The sequence below is a fragment of the Rhopalosiphum padi genome, chromosome 3 (assembly GCF_020882245.1).
Source record: "Rhopalosiphum padi isolate XX-2018 chromosome 3, ASM2088224v1, whole genome shotgun sequence".
Lineage (NCBI taxonomy): Eukaryota > Metazoa > Arthropoda > Insecta > Hemiptera > Aphididae > Rhopalosiphum > Rhopalosiphum padi.
In genome coordinates, this window is record NC_083599.1 from 33,573,817 (window position 1) to 33,592,208 (window position 18,392).

At 28.2% G+C, this 18,392-nt stretch overlaps 1 protein-coding gene across 1 annotated transcript; it reads right to left on the bottom strand.

Moving 5' to 3' along the window:
* Positions 1-8,204: 8,204 nt before the first annotated feature.
* LOC132924995 (glucose dehydrogenase [FAD, quinone]-like) lies at positions 8,205-12,172 on the bottom strand. The gene is made up of 5 exons (XM_060989431.1): positions 11,977-12,172; positions 11,677-11,847; positions 9,171-9,889; positions 8,762-9,049; positions 8,205-8,699 (listed from the first exon to the last, which is right to left on the bottom strand). The coding sequence occupies exons 1-5, from the start codon at positions 12,170-12,172 to the stop codon at positions 8,205-8,207; spliced, it is 1,869 nt and encodes a 622-aa protein (XP_060845414.1).
* Positions 12,173-18,392: the final 6,220 nt, after the last annotated feature.

Sequence of the window (18,392 nt, forward strand, 5' to 3'; positions counted from 1 at the left end):
ATATAACTACATTGAATAATATTGACATATTGTTATAAATTATCTTCAATCTGGCACTTTAAACACCATGGATAAATTATAATACATAAAAGTCTCTGCTTACAATTTTTTCTATACTATGTAAATAGGTAGAACAGTTTTGATTTCAATTAGGTATTAAGTAGGTATATAGCCATATAGGTAATGAATTTTATGAACTACCACAACATATCATGTTATATAAATATATAATTCTAACAATAGCAATATTATGCAAACGCAATTCAAAAATTCTAAAAAAATGTTAATGATTTGCTTATTAAGTATAAAAAATGCAATGATTAACTATAACGCTGCGCAAACGATAGATTCCCATCGGTATATATTTATAGTTGAAAAATACAATATTTTACAATATTTTGTGCCAATACAACATTGGTTATTCACATTCTGATTATATAACGAAATCATAATTTATTTGATAATATTTATTAATTAGTATGTTTATTACTATTTTTTAGAAAATATGTGTACGTGTATTTTTTTGTATTATTACTATTATTACTATTATTTTTTTTTATATAGAACATAATTTGTTGGATTTGTGACCGATAACTTTTTTAATGATAACTATCTTCAAATAATTACTTATTTACAGTGATCCAACGGTATTAATCCGTTAATTTAGGCCAATATTTTTATGGCTATTAGTTATTACTATCATTGACCTGTACCTACAATTATTTATTTTAAATAACGAGTTACGTCCTATTATTCTATAGAAAATTAATTAACATTTGAAAATATAATTTCTATGTAAATTTTAATTATTTGTTTCTGTCAATTTCCGATTTATCTATTAACTGACATTTATAAGCTTGTGTATGTTTTTATATTCTATATCAAAGAATTAACGGTAGAATCTTGTTATATTATATCCTGTTAAATAATAATTAATATATATAAAAAAACTTTTTAGTAAAAGCGGTTTATAGTAAGTACATTTTATAAAGAATTCTGTATAGAATTTATTTATAACCATTGACATTCATTATTTGGATTGCTAGGACTGGTCCTGCCTATTTGAAAAATTCTGAGTTAATATTGTCTTCCTTCGGCACTTTGTTGTTAATTTTTCATACCTATCGTTTCGGCGTACTGCTTGTATATTTGTTAGCAATTTTTCAAAATGTTCTTCGACATCAATTGTTATAGCCCGTGTTCCATTGATTAATTTCCAATTTTTATAGTATTAATATTGTTTGAAATTATTAAAAATTTAATCAATTTCGTATTTTTAAAGAATAAAGTACTATGAAAATATGATGTTATGTAAATTATAAAAATTAATATAAAATGTGGATGAACATTTCAAGTATTTACATTAAATTATAATAATTAGTCTTGTCTAATTATTACCGTTTTTATTATTATATATTTTTCTAATTTCTCTATTGGTACAACGAAATGCAACACTAATTTAAGACAAAATCAGGTTTTAATGATTTTATGCGTTAATAATATCGTTTTTTTATCATTATAATTACATGTATAATATTGGCGGAATCAAGTAATGAAACAGAAATATAGATAAAAATATTCCAAATTATGTTTACAGGTATTTCAAAAGATTACGCTGCCTATCTCCGTGATAAAAGTAGTATGTATCATTGTGTACTATAATAGTAACTGAAAAGTGTCTATATTCAATATTAAGCTGAGTGTGACTAACCCTGAAATAAAATGTTGGTGATTGAATAACAATTAGTGTTTATATTGTATCGACAATAATTAATTAAAATAAATTATTAGGGTGAGTTGAGTTAGGCCTAGCTTAACTATGAAATTGACTAGGGCTGTAAACTAGAATATGCTTGACCGTGATCGGGCATTATGTTTAAAAAAAAAAAACAATGCGTACAGTGAAAATACTTTAAAAGTTTTTTTTACAGCTCAAGTGAAGGGGCAACAAGAACAGGTGGTCGCAAGGGGCGGATAAAAATTAGAGAATTCTGGATATGATGTTTTGGGCATTTTAATTTGTTAGTCTGTCACAAAAGTAATAAATCTTATTCTAATTTTTTTTTTTTGCAGCCTCAAATCTACAAAAACCGATTGACACCTTTTTAGAAAAGAATATTGTGGATTTTAACTCAAAAATTGTGTATAATTGGTTACATTCAACAAATGAATAAAGTAACATTGCAATATTTTGTCAAATAATTTTATGATAATTGTAATTTAAATTGTCTAATGTTTTACTTATAATAAAACATACCTTAACGTATACATTTATTTCCTGGTTTTCTAATTTCACAATAGTTTTGAGTCCTTGGACTTGTTGTTAAGGGCTGATGCCCTGTGAAAAATAATAATCATGCATTGTTTCATCAGGGTGCAGGCCAATTGAAACTATTTTAAAAATAAATGGTGCAACCGTACATCTTGATCCTCCCCAAATGACACCCCTCCTCTTTGTAACAAACCTTAATGTATTAAATAATGTAATTACGAAAGCAATTATGAACTGAGTTTACATTACATACAATTATGCGATATTATAAACATAATAGTTCACACTATTGTACCTACGAAAACTACAACTTGCATAAGGACACAACAGCAAGGTAGGAGCAAAATTATGACCATCATGCCTATGAGTATAGAGAGACGAGGATGCCACATATTAGGGGACCGAATAGCCGATGTACGCCGGTCATTGAGTACACTGCCCATTCACGCCATTTGCTTTCCCATTCACTTGGAATACATGGGTTAGATTAAATAAGAGAACTATTTTAAATACAATTGATTTAAATATAATTTCTAACCCGTGAATGAAACGATAGAAAGTAGGCACGCTACAGTACGCAAAAAGGTGTTATTTACTCAAATTTTCTACGGAAATATTTTAAAATTATCAAAATATATTAGAAATTACATGTCACTTGTCTTATCAATTACAAGTTTATACAGGTAAGCAAATCACCGAGTAATTTTTAGTATTTTAAATATATAAGACAAATCACCCAATTGAATATTAAATTGAAAAAATGACGATGTGTAAAAACTAAAACCAAATGCTAGTCAAGTGGTTAAAATTTGAGGCTCGTATAATTGCTGAAATGGGTTAGCACTAAACACAATATACATAATATAACTCGTTAGAAGGATCGAAAAAAATAACTTACAATAAATATAATAAATTAATTCAAAACTATTATTAGGGATGAGAGGTTATAGGACTTGTATATTTTTGTCTATGCCTTCTATTTATAGCTATAAATCCGTTTCATCAGTTCGGTTTCGAATGCCGTTAAGTGCACACGTACTCCGATAGCAATATGCTCGTCACTCCGTTATCTGTTCACAGTTTACTTATACGGCTTTGCCTATAGTCTATATCTCGCTCTAATTATGTCGTTTCAATCTAAAGATAATGGCTCCAAAAATACTAATAAACGTAACCTCTCTTCCTCTTCTCTGTCTCCAAAGACTGAGGAAAACAAATTCAAATTTTTCTGCACTCCAAATCGGTACTCAACTCTTGCCAATGACGACGACGCCGACAACAACTCATCTTCCAACATTGGACAAAATCACAATAGCTCCGAAATTTCAAATCTACCGCCTGTGTATATAAAAGATGTGAGTGATATCTCCTCTTTCACCTCTAGTCTACTGTCTATTCTTAAACCGTCTGATTTCATCTGCAAATCTACTCCCTCTCATCTAATTATCCGCACGCATTTTCGCGAGCATTACAATCTGCTCTTAGGGCATTTAATGGATACTGATACTAGCTTTCATACTTATCAGCCCAAAGCTATTCGCCCGTTACGTGTTGTTATTCGTAATCTCCACCCAACCACCTCACATGAAGATATCATCGCTGGTCTCTCTGATTTGGGACACCACGTCTCCAACGTTCACAACATCAAACGTTTTTCCGACAAAACTCCCCTGCCTTTATTTTTTGTTGATATCAAGTCGAACACAAATAACCTGGATATTTACAAAATTCAATTTCTTCTCAACACCAAAATAGTTGTAGAGAAACCACATCCACGAAAAGGTCCACCACAGTGTCACGTATGTCAGACTTACGGACATACCCGTCGGTACTGCCACTACAATCCACGTTGCGTTAAATGTGGGGAAGAACACCTCTCGGAATCATGCAACAAATCTAAGGATTCTCCAGCCAAATGCGCTCTATGTTCTGGTGATCATACCGCAAACTATAAAGGCTGTTCGGTTTACAAAAAAATAAATAAAAATAAACCCAAAATGTCTCCCAAGGCTCCTCCAACCGTGATCCCGGACGCCCAGGCCAAGCCCAATGCAAGATCCTACGCTGAAGCGGCCGCAAATAATAATCCTACAGTCGATATCGTCACCTCAGTGCTATCTCAATTTATCAACAATTTAAATTCTGTTATCGGGCCACTAATATCCCTCCTAACTGAGGTACTACAAAAACGTTTTACTCCATAGTTCCATCATATATTTTTGTTATCCTATTACTTAATTATTATTTCCATTACACGTATATATATATATATATCTAATCATGTCTCAAATTAATCTTTCTGCCTATTGTTTTTAAATTTTAATTGGCTTATTTCGGTATGTCAATTATTTTGCCATCTATTTTATTGTATGTTTAAATATTATCATATTCATTAATATTGTATTCTTAATTTTATCAATATTATGTAATCGTCATATTATATTACTGTACAATTGCATGTAACTGTTGAGCTATAATAGTATATTTCTAGAAGCTAATAAAAAAAAAAAAAAAAAAAAAAAAATCCGTTTCATAACTTAGTGAGTTCATTTTTGTTAAATTTTTTTAAAATAGCATATCAAACGTTTTTTCGTGCATAATAAGGGATATTTAATTAATATTATCGATGATTATACTTAAATCAAAATATAAAATAATAGAATAATACTTACCAAGACACTGGTATGTATATATTGTATATCGCACACCTAGATGCCATATAAAAAAGGTTCTCTGGCCAAATGCGGTTAGGTATATAGGTAACAGACGTTAAACTAAGAAATCGTAAATTAGATGCTGAAATTTTGACGTTGTTTATAAATTCTATTATATTATTTTTATTTTGTATTTATAATTAAAAATGTTATGCATATTTTCGATTTTTTGTCATATTTTCGTTTTTTTTTTGTGCACATTTTGTCAATTTTTCCTGCTATAACTTCTTATCCCTACTTATTATACAGACAAACGATAATTAAATCCGCTATTGTGGAAGTCTAAAGCATTTTTGGAGTCAAGAATAAATATTTCATTAAAGAATTGTCTTTCGTAAATATAGAAATATGGGCGACTGAGCAATTGGGTTTTTAAAAAATCAAAGTTTGTAAAGTACAAATATAGATAAATATATAATATGATTAATATAGGGATGCTCGACATTTTGTATTGATTATGTCGATATTTATTAAATTATTACACTCTTGCACAACACGGTCCATTGACCATTATCAATGGGTTTATTATATCCATATGATCTTCGATGACTTTTTTTTATAGAAAAGGTATAGGGCAGGATCAAACTATACACCTATAAAACTCAGCGTTTGACTTAGTATGAGTAGTATGACTCTCTTTTATTATTCTTATGGTGTAGACAAGGAAGGAGATAGTGAATACGTAATATCAAGACGCGTAATACGCTTTCGTAGTTTGTAGCTAATATATCGTGAAATAATAACATTCGGCTTTGTTGAATTTATGTTAGATTTTTTGAATAAAAAAAAAAATAAATAACGCTTGATTATATAACTAATATAAGGGGTTCTCGAAAAATATGGTAAATAATTTATTAATTTTTTTTTTTTTGACAGAAATCTAAATATAAGAATATAACCTTTGGCGGAAAACAGTTACGCACGTATCTATTTGGCATTGGACCCGTATTGGTCGATAAGAAATAATATTACCTTCATAGAGTAATATGTATAGACAGGCCGTTCAATAAAACTATTGAGCCATTGAGACGCAGTTAGACTCCCTTTTTACATGTACTATATATACAATATACGTAACTGATATCGGTTATCACTATAGTCCTATATGGTAACATTACAAAAGGGAGTCTAAGTGTGCATCAATCTATAGTAAACGGGCCATAATACAAAGAAACGACCTCTCTATGTATTAGGTACTCTATGGTCGCAATGTAGATAAAATGGTCCGTAAGGGGAAACTTATTGAGCGGTACACTCAACATCGACACCTGACAATGCGCAATTTTTAAACGTATGTAGGAATTTAAAACACAAAAAAGGTAAATTATTTCAAAAAAGATATAAAAGAACATAGATCAACGATATGAAGACGAATTTAAGCGTTTCATGATACGACGAAATCGAATACGAAAAACTAAGGCAACTATTTAATTCATTAAAATTGAAATCATGGATTTGATTAACACTATAATGCCAATGGTAAACAGCAAAAATAAATTATTTACGAGTGTAACCTTCCTATACAAGTATTTAAGCTTAACCTTGCTAGTTGCTGTCTTTTTCATATGGAAATAAGTTTTTTTAATTCTGAAAAATTTACATTTTATAAAGTATTTGCTAAAATCAATATGATTTACAAATAATTCTTAAAATTTATAATTGTATACAAAATAATTTTATTTTATTTAATAAATATAATAACAAAATAAATTATTAATTATTAAAGAATTTAATAATTAATATTATCTTGATTGTCTAAAGTTACTGTTTGTAGTCATTTTATTTTAATTACACATTGTAAAAATTACATAATTAAATATTATTAATATTATAATAAATGAATATCTTAATATATATTTTCAATTTATTTTGTAAAAAAAGACAAGTAACCTTAAGTAGCTTTTAAAAAAAAATGTTTGTATAAATTCACGTGTCAAAAGAATGGAGTAAAAATAGCACTTCATATTATCAACATTTTCGACTCATTATTTTCCATCATGAAAGATAGCTCAAAGGTATATTATTTTATTAGTTATGGTGTCTAAAAGGTGAACAATAGTAGGATATACTTCTACAAATAATAAACGTGCTATATTTGAGAGACGTGTAGACGTGTAGTTAGCTAACGATAATTATTGTAAATACTTTTAAAATATATTCAATAATGTTAAAATATTCACTTAATTGTCCTTGTTTTTAACAAGGATTTAATTTACATTAATCAAATGTGTATAGAGCTAATTTCTTAATAAATTAAAAATATAATATATTTTTTTTAATATCAATTGTAATCACAAATACTTTTGATATATTAGTCATTACTCATTAGTTCTTTAACTTGGAATTCGGAAAGTAAAAAATATAAAATAAAAATAGTATGATAATATAATAAAAAATAAAAATAAATAAAAAATAATAAATAATAAAAAATTAGTATGGCCTTTTAAGTTCTAAAAAACAACAATATATACAATACGTGATATACGAGCGTGTAGGGATCATAATAATAATTATTATATTAAAGCCACGTCACGGTTTCATTTTTAGCCATTTCTCTTTGATCATGTCCGCGGCTTTCTCGGCGATTATTATGACTGGCGCGTTAGTGTTAGCAGTGACTATCGTGGGTATGATTATATACATGGCATATATATTATGGGAACTTAATTTTCCAAGGTGGGCGGAATGGACGGTGTAACATGTAATAATATTATATCACTATTGTACTATTGTAAATTGTTATCAAATTAATAGCACGGACACCGGCCCGGTCCTCTTGGACAGTACCTTTTATAGTCAGTCGCGTTAGTGCCGTGCTCCGGTGCACTGCCTCGTGTATTAGAGTTTCGCATTATTATTAAATTTTATTGAGATTTGCATTACCTAAATAAAGTAACCCGAAAAATGTTTTTATTTGTTTTCATGAGTACCTTCCCGTAACATGAGCAAAACAGGTAGTATATATAGCTAATTTTGTAATAAATATCAATTGTGATCACAAATATAAAAGTTATGATATATTAGTCATTAATTATTATAGTTCTTTAACTTAGAACTCTTATAGTAAAATAAGTAAAAAAAATATAATATAATAGTATAATAAAAAGTTTAAAAAAAATAATAATAAATAAAAATAGTATAACCTTTTAAGTTCTAAAAAACAAAAACAATATGTACAATGCGTAGATATCCGAGCGTGTAGCGATCATATTATCATATTAAAGCCACGGTTTCATTTTTAGCCATTTCTCTTTGATCATGTCCGCGGCTTTCTCGGCGATCATTATGACTGGCGCGTTAGTGTTAGCAGTGACTATCGTGGGCATGATTGACGCATCCACTACTCGAAGCCCTTCGATGCCGTACACCTGGAGCTGTGGGTCCACCACAGCGGTCTTGTCCCACTTGGGGCCCATCTTGGCAGTCCCCACCGGATTGTTCATGGACACGGTGTATTGCCGGACCATGCATTCCCAGTAGGCGGTCGTGAGGAACGGCAATGCAGCACAACCGGGGAACGGTATGTCGTGCAGAAGGCTCCCGTACTGACTCAACGACGTAGATTTGGCCATTTCTACCACAAACTTAATGCCATTCACCAACGTGTTTATATCCTCTCGGACCGTCAGGTAGTTGGGTAAAATCCTGGGATGCTCGAATGGGTTGGTGGTCCGCAACAGTATTTCACCTCGGCTCTTGGGTCTCAACAACATCTGTATACAAATATAATATAGTATTTTCATTTTCCACATATCTTTAAAGGCATTTTACTTACAGGTATAGCAGACCAAGCTTCCTCGTTGTGAATTGGTCTGTAAACATAATTATAGATATCTTCATTTAACCCGTGAGCTTTCCACAACTGTACACCAATATCAGTATTGGCGGAAACAGACATGAACTGTAACCCTATGTCTGGTTGTTTGGCCGATAGATTATTATATTTGGTATTTATAAACGCCAATCCCTCAATACCGCCCATAACCGTCAAAGGACCTTTGCCCATCGATGCGTAGTCCATTATTGCATCAAAATTTTCCGCTTTCCGCTGCGTTAGTGATACCTATAAAACAACGAAAATGCATGTGGTTATATTCTAATTCTCTGCAGCGTGTCTTTATTACTATATTTTAATTTGATAAAAATAAAATAAATTTTTAATATTATTAATTTATACAATTTACCTCTTTGTTTAACAAAAACGTGAGGCCACCGAGTCCAATGTGGTCTTGAAGATTTTTGCCCACATTTAAATCGGCTATAATTGGTATACCCATTTCTGTCAGATGTTGTAACGGGCCTATGCCCGAGAGCATAAGTAGCTGAGGAGAATTAATGGAACCCGCGGACAGCAGCACCTCTTTATTGGCTTGAATGGTATACAGTTTTTTATTTTTCATCATTTCGACGCCGGTGGTGACTTTTGTGTGAGGGTCAATTATCAAGCGTGTGACATGACTGTTGATGGACACGTGTAGATTCCTCCGTAGTCTGGCTGGTGTCAAAAAAGCTTTTGCCGTACTGCATCTGGTGCCCTTTCTCATGGTACCTTGTGGTATCGTAAAACCAATTTGATGTTCACCATTTATATCACGTACAGGATAGCCCATTTCACGGCCAGCCGCGATGAACGCGTCAGCCAACGGCGTTTTGTACGGCGCTTCGGATACCGTCAGATAGCCGCCAATCGAATGGTACGGTGTTTGAGATAGAGACAGCTTTTGGTTGTCTTCTGATTTTTTAAAGTAATGGAGCACATCGTAGTACTCCCAACCCGAATTTCCTTGCAAAAACCAGTTATCATAATCAATTTTGTTTCCACGCGAATACAGCATATTGTTTAACACGCTAGACCCACCTAACACTTTTCCCCGTGGCCAATTGCAGCGTTGATTTTCCATAGCTGAAATATATATGTAAATAAATATAAGAATATCTGTATTTAATATGACAAAAATAATTATATGCTATATAATGTTTGTAATAATTTTTAACATAATATAACGAGCAATGAATGATGTTTAAAAAATTTAGTAAGAATATTCAATAAAAATGTTTCAATTACAAACTTTGAGGGAGATTTCTGGTAGCAAATTGGATCTATTTGGTACTTAAGACAGTCAAAAGTAAACAATTTTTAGTACTTTCTTTACATAATAAAATTAATTTTTAAATATTTGAAATTTCAATTTTTTCTTAATTAGACAAAAAGCTTAAATATAAACAATACAAAATATTATGATGAAGTCTGTAATCAAAAAATAGTAGACTGCTAATAATATTTAGTAAATACTAAATCATCATTAAATATATAAACTTTATATTATAATATATATATTTGTTTGTTTAGCCAATTTATATAATTGTGTTTTTTATAGATGCTGATTTTTATTTTGAAACACTCTGAAGCTCAAATATCACGAAAATTTATAACTGTAAAACTCGCAAGTTGATGACCTTAAAACATTAAAAATTGATCAAAAAAATTACAAATACTTGTTTTAAAATTAAATACAATATTACAATAAACATAATAAAATTTAGGCATAATAATATTATATTAATATTCACTACAACACGATAATAACGACTGTAATCGGTGAAATAAAATTGGATAGGTACTAATTTTAGTCTATTGTGATTTCATAGTTTTAAGTAAGTTATCGGCATAATGATAACAACTGAACAAATGTAGAATCAGTAAAAATGACTAATAATGTGGAAAAATGACCTAAAAATGTCAAAAAATGACTTAAAAAGTAATAAATACCTAAAAATGCAAATTAAAAATTAGTTGTTCAGATTCACATGCTAATGAAACACATTTGTGGTCAGGAGAGCATCGTCTAAAAAGTTCCAAAAAAAAAAATGCGAAATGCAACAACCTTCAAGCCTATTTATAAGTAATTTTATAGTTTAAAATATACAGAATAAAATAAAATAAAATAGATAATTTTAAAAGCTGAAGATTGGAAATTTAGTTATTAAGATTTTCAGTATTTCTACTATAAACAAATAATCTTTAAAAATAAACACAGGTTATTTTTTACATTTTAAGTTTAACTTTAGATAAAATCAAGGATATTTAAATAAAGAAAAATTATTGTAGTTATTTTGTTGTTTCGAGGGCATTTATAATTTTTAATTAATGTTATATTACACTTATACATACAATTTTATTTTCAAATACAATGTTTTCAGTAAAAATATATCATATATTTTACTTAAAAATGCTGATAAATAGGCTTCGCTAAAATCGTTTATCGAATGCGAAAAATATTAAATAAATTCAAATTTAATAGTTTAATACAATATCTTATTCTTCATTGACGAAAAAAAACACCTACAATATTGCAGATATATGTTAGCTACTATCCCCCCTTTTTACAACCATAAAATAAAATACCCTTGTATATTTTATAAAAGTTAAACCTAAATTTTCGGTTAGTGCAGTTAATAATATCACATTTCATATTTTAGAATACTCGCATAGTCGCATGTAATGAGAAACTAAAAAATGTAACTCTTTTATAGTTTTCGAAATATTATAAAAAACTTAATGAAACTTTTAGATCACTATTTATCAATAGACTATAACAATTATACAACATTTAAATAATACCATATTATGAATTTAAAACCAAAGTAGGTATATATAAGAATATATATATTATTTATAGTATTAATCACCCAAACATGATGTATTCTGATATTCGGTTTTATATTGCCAATCCAAGTCAGATAGTTGCAAATTAGCGGACAACAAAGGTATGTCTGACTGTACCGTTTCATCTCCTCCGGCTTCAATTAGTAATACATTCCAGCTTGTTATTTCGGTCAACCTATTCGCCAGCACCGCACCTAAGTAATTATTGTTTTTTTTTATTATGACATATTAAATATTTTTAATTTTGAAGAAATTATCTACACGATATCACTATAAAACTATTATAATACATATTTGAAGTTAAATATATATATTATATTCACCTGCCGATCCAGCGCCGACTACTATAAAATCGTATTTGCGAAGTAGTGAAGGTCCAGGTTGATCTATGATCCCCGAACCCGTATACTTTACATCGTTTTGGAAATAATTAATAGTCGCGAATAAAATAGGCAAGAAAGCCACCTTAGATGCAGCCTTTACAATCGCTTCCATGGGAATCATTTGCACTCCACTCATTGTTCTGTAACAAACGACGATAATATAATGTAGTATGTACTCTATAGTGAGATGAATTAACGATTATGTAAATTTGTTTGATATTTTATGTTATGAATCCACTTTTACATGATCCATAGGGATAGAGTTATAATACTATTGCTACGATATGATCTGAGGGCTAAATTAAAATATGTAAGATATGTTATCATATTATTATTGTATAATACATATATAATTTAACCCGATAGGTTTGATATTTTTCCACAATGTGTTTTTTTAAACAGAGCAGTGCCGTTAAGATTTGGCGCGCAGTGCAAAATTAAAAATATTCGCCTCCTATTTTATTTATCATATATTTTATATATTATAAAAATATTTTCGGCGCCCCTTTAAACAGTTTAAACCATGCGCCCGGGCGCATGACCTCTATCCGCCCACCCACTATACGGCTCTGACTTTAAATACTTACAGCTCTTAAAATCTTATTCTATGAGTATATTTGTTTTGTATTAAATTATATTTTATTTTAAAGTCTATTTATAACTTTTAATTATAATTATATGCACCTACTTATATAGACAGTTAATATTATATATTTACAAATAGTTATTTATGAATTGTTATTATTTGATTATTTGATATAAACTTAATTATAACAGTTAACCATTTAATTTTGGTGTTCGAATATAACTGGAGATATATTTTAACACGTTGATCCTTAAATTTATTCGGAAATAAAACATTAAAAATCATGTTACGAAAAATACGAAGCGTCTACCAGCGATTAGCTATAGTTTATAAATGTATTTATTTTGTACGATTGGCAATAGGGTTTTATATTCATTGTTATAAATATCTTTATGACCAATGTATAGTAGCAGATGAGCGGGGCAGTTAGATTATTAGAGTAATTCGATTACGATAAACACTGCCTAATACCTGGTTATCATTGTTCTAACACAGTCGCTTTAACACTAACAATATATGTACCACGATGATTCCATTACTGTTGATTGCTGTACTCGTGGCAGTGATATAATTTTGGATTAATTTTTTATGAACAAATCAAATTACAATATTAAGTATACAATAAAAAAAATGAAAATAATGAAAAGTGACTATTAAATATTTAAATATTAGAGCTTCTTTTCAAAAGTAGTTGTTTTTTGAATTGTATTTGTGTCTGCAGTTATTATAATTTACTACCATAGAATTAAATAAAAATAATTTTAAAAAAACAATTTACGAGATTATGATTTTTCGAGAGATTTGTTTGTATGTTAAATATTTTTAAAAGTCTGCCTAATAACAGCTATAACCTATAAAATAGAAATAAATATATTATAGTATACGATTTTCGTTCGTACAAAAAACACTCTCATATACACTACTTGTATAAAAATTTTAGAAATTATGTGTAACGTCTGTGCATGGGCGGCGTATTATATTTTTCAACTAAAGATGAGGCTACAATAACATGTGTTGTCTCTGTCTTATTAATAACATGCATCATAGCAAATTTGCGTTCAGCAGAACACATTTTGTGATGTTGCAATAAATATTTCTTGTGAGATTTAAATAGTGTAGTATTGTTGAAGTAAAAATTGTGCGTAAAGGAATGTGTTCCCTTACACCGTCAAATAATGGAACAGCATGACGTCTGACCGGATGTCGACGATAGCCGCTGCAGAGAAATCGTAAACCACCTTTAGAAGTAACATTTTATATTTTATTTTATTTACTTAAATAAATAAACCACGTGTTTAACATTATATGTGATGCGGATATTCGCAGAAAAACTGAAAAATCGATGCTGATTCAATATTTTCAGTGCCTAATATACTAAAGCTCTAACTTAAAAGTATTAAGAATATTATTTGACGAGTACTATAATAAAAAATAACCAAAAAAGTTAATTTTTATTACGATGTGACCAAAAGGTACTGTTGTGTGACAGTAGCCAATAGGTTAATGTGAATTGATACATGAGTATTTAATTAATATTTAATTTTAATTAACAGTAGTGGGCAAAATAAAAATGAACGACAGGCCACGTGTATGCAAAATATTTTCTTGTTTTAAATATAAGTGTATGAGACAAAAAAATCATAAAATATGTGAGAAGTGGGTGTGTGTGAAAATCTTAATGTAAAAGAAAATATACCTACAATAAAACTATACACGGAAATAATAATAATTACGTGCCCCGGGACTTGGGCCATGGCCGCATTGCTAGGCGGCACAAATTTTTCACTAGGTGGTATTCATGCTGCTTTATATGTTAAGGCTCTGATAAGCGGCATACGTGAATCGATAATTATAATAAAAAAAAAACACTAACAATAATAATATTATATATAAAATATATAATTTACGATGTGCAAATCTATCGATAAACCTATATACTCACAAGTCACGGTGGTACAGAATTACGGCTACAGATTAACGGTTGACTTCTGTGTGGATCGCCCGGTGTTGTTGACGCGAAGTAATATTGCAAATGAAGAGTAAATGCCGATTGTCGAAATGAATGACCGTTGACCACACGCGCTACCTGTGCGGTAACGATCATCTGTTGTACCAGGGATCGCCGTGGTGGGGGTTGTTTTTGGATTGGTACCAGTGATCGGTATATTCCATATGCTGAGAACCCCTATGAAAGTCTACTCTTTGAACATAAAAATGCATTAAATATATCATATATGATATAACTCACAAACTATTCGTCCGAAATATGATGTAAACACAACGGATATAGGTACCAACTCAAAATGATATTCTGTTTCGGAATATGAAATTAAAAATGTATGTTATTGTACAAAAAAATAATAATTAATCTACGATGAAAAAAAAATAATTCAATTATTGAATTATATAAAAGAAATATTTTCAAAAACGTCAATAGTTTTTCTCATGTTGGTATTAATTGTCAAAATCATGAAAATTTTCAAATTATTTTGTAGTTAAAAATGTATAAAAGATTCAAGTTAAATAACCTAGATAGATAAAAATATTATATACCTACATCTGTTTTAACATTATTTTAGTAATGATCTACAAAAACAATATATTAATTTTGCAGTTTAAAAATGTATAAATAATGTTTTTGAAATATTAATAGTCACATTATTTGGCCAGCTACCTATTTACATTAAAATATTATTGTTTTTATATTTTTTAAATAGTATAATAACATTTTAATAACATTATTTACCGATATTAATATAATATATTGTTATTGATAGTAGCACTTACATTATTATAATGATAATAATGTTTTTATGATAATATTTTTCTTCTATAGTACTTTTATATATATATATTATATTAATATTAATATATACATATATTTTGATTTGAGAATCGAGTCTAATAAAACGGGATAATTATTCTTGAACATATTAAAAATTTCAATTTTACTCAAAACTGTAGGTATATACAACTGATATTAGGTAAGATATTTCTTCCTTTATTTTAGATCAAATACATAAAAATTGCAGAGCATAATATTAAGGTTAGGTATAGGTATTTAAGTATAATATATAAACATAATATAGGTTATAGGTAGTACCTATATACATATAATTAAATAGGATTTTTTTTTATAGGAAAAACGGTTTAATTGGTAATAGGGAGGGGGGTCAAGCACAAACCAAAATTTTTCAATTTATCATAGCACATATACAGTGTATCAAACACTATCAGTATGATCTGACACATTCAAATGTAGTTTTAATTAAAAATTCTCATATCTCCGTGTCTCCGTGATACAACATGTATAATTAGGTATAATATACATACATTTATTAATTATTATACAGATTACAGATACTATCAAATATTATACTTATTTAAATATTAAATAATCTTACACGCAAGGGTGAAAGTAGACAAAACCTTTTTAGACTTTTGCCCTTTAAAACTGTACTTATCCAATAGAGAATCAGCTAACATGGTTAATAATAATTTATGTACAGTTGCAGTTAAATTTCGTATAGCATTTCATTTCAATTCTGAAATCTGAAAGATGAGTATATTTGTATGATGTGCTATAATTTTTTATGCCAGTTAAACAAACTAAATTTAATCGGAGCATCTTCATTTGTAATTGGGAGCATTTCTAAATAATTTTTTTGTTCACCGTTACTAACATTTTGTAAATTTATTTCTTTTTGCAAAAATTGAATTTGTGACTGTTGTTTCTAGCCGGTTTTGTTTTTTACTATTTTACTTATTGTTTCTACATTATACTTATTGTTTTTAGTACCACTCTTAAAGTTTTATTTAAAATCTTTAGAATACAAATTATTAGTTAATAATAATTACTTAAATTTATAAATATATAATATTATAGGTAAGATGTAAAATGTATTTATTATTTAAAAAAGAAACAAATAATGTTGTACCCAAATGCAAATTTAATATTATATATAAATAATAAGAAAAAAAAATCAAGTATTAATCAATGAAAAAGCGAATTAATTACATTTTAAAAAGTTTTTTATTTATCCTCTTATATACCACAATTGTCATTATTACACAGTATATAATACCTCCTAATACTTTTAAAAGTATAAATTTACTTAGAATATCAGATGACTTCACATTTGAAGATACATTTGTGATCTATCATGTTGGAATTTTTATTAGTTTTAATATTATTCAAAATAGCTGATTCAAACAGTGGTGGATTCATTCAGAATATATCATCTATAACCATAATTATTAATATAAATAATAAGCATAATTTTTTTAAATTTAATAATTTTATCAACTATTAGAATGGATTTGAAAATGGATGCTGAAGTATGAATTGTATCATCTAAAATATAAAATAAATACGTATTAACTACTATTAGAACAACACAGTAGGTACAATTTTTTGTTTTCAATACATTTTATAAATTGAAGTTCTAAATATTTAAAAAATATTAAAATCTCAATATTTTTATTTATGAATTTTCAAACTTTTTCATCGAAAATTATAAAAATTGTGAAATGAAAAAATTTGCTCTAAAATCTAAAATCACTTAATATGCAAATATTATTATGCATTATATTTTTCATATTTTGTTCGTAATGTCTTGAAATAATGAAATATATTTCTAATTCACCATAAACAATAAATTTAAAGTAAAAAAAAAAAAAAACAAGCAACCGAGCCCAAGCCCTTACATCACTTATTAATTGGAATATTGGATCCATATTGGTTATTATTATTGTTATTATAATTTATAATTATTATTACTATACATATTTTCATTGTTTTATACAATAAATCAACCTTTAAAAATGTACACTTGCAACTGTATTATTTGTGATTTAAATGTAGGTAGTGAGTGGTTATATATGTTATATCTTATATGTATGCTTAAATAAATTGCTATTAAAATGAATTTAAATAAATTCAAGACTTAAGTATTTAAAAAATTGTACAGAAACTAAAATAAAATATTAAAAAAACTCTTTGAATGCAATATGCTTATGGAGTACTATGTAAACCACCTTTTATTTATTTTGTTAAAACTGCGATGTTTAAACGTACAGTATATAACGTTTAGGGACATCTGTTATGCCTATAATACGCAAACGAACGACAAAATGTTTTTACTGGGATACTAGCAAACTAATAAAAGTCGGTTTCCATAAAATTCATATTTCATGAAAATATTCAAGGATTTTTTTCCAATAGAGCTATATCAGCTATCTATACCTAACGGTTAATTAATATAAAATTATTTATATGAGATCTTATGTAACCATTTTTAAGACTTTTGACCCGGTGATTAATATTTTATATGGAAATTTATAAAAAAATATAAAAAGGAAAATGTCTATGAATTTCTCAAAAAGACTCAAGTATTTTAAAAATTGTATCCTATTATATACAATTAATCGTAACTAGGGCTACCAATTCTATGCAGTAAAAAATTAAACCAAAATATGCAAAAACAATTTTTTTTTTAATATTAGTTAATATTATTATACATGCTATTATTAAATTATGTCTTTTTAAATTTTCAAATGTGAACAACTAGCGATTAAATCGAAGCTTTATATTGGCTGAAACTCCTTTCCAGTTTCCACATCACACGAAATTATAAATTTATAAATTTATAAGAATAGTGAAAATCAGTAAGTTATTTTGTAGTTAGAAATTCATCAACATTTTGTTTTTAAACATATAATGATTTAAAAATGTAATACAAGATTCTTTATTAGTTTATCAATCTATACG

Coding starts and splice junctions, on each gene's coding strand:
- LOC132924995 (XM_060989431.1), bottom strand. CDS start 12,172: ATGAGTGGAGTGCAAATGATTCCCATGGAAGCGATTGTAAAGGCTGCA. Junction 9,050..9,170: donor CGTTTTTGTTAAACAAAGAG/GTAAATTGTATA, acceptor GTTGTTTTATAG/GTATCACTAACGCAGCGGAA. Junction 8,700..8,761: donor AAGCTTGGTCTGCTATACCT/GTAAGTAAAATG, acceptor ATTTGTATACAG/ATGTTGTTGAGACCCAAGAG.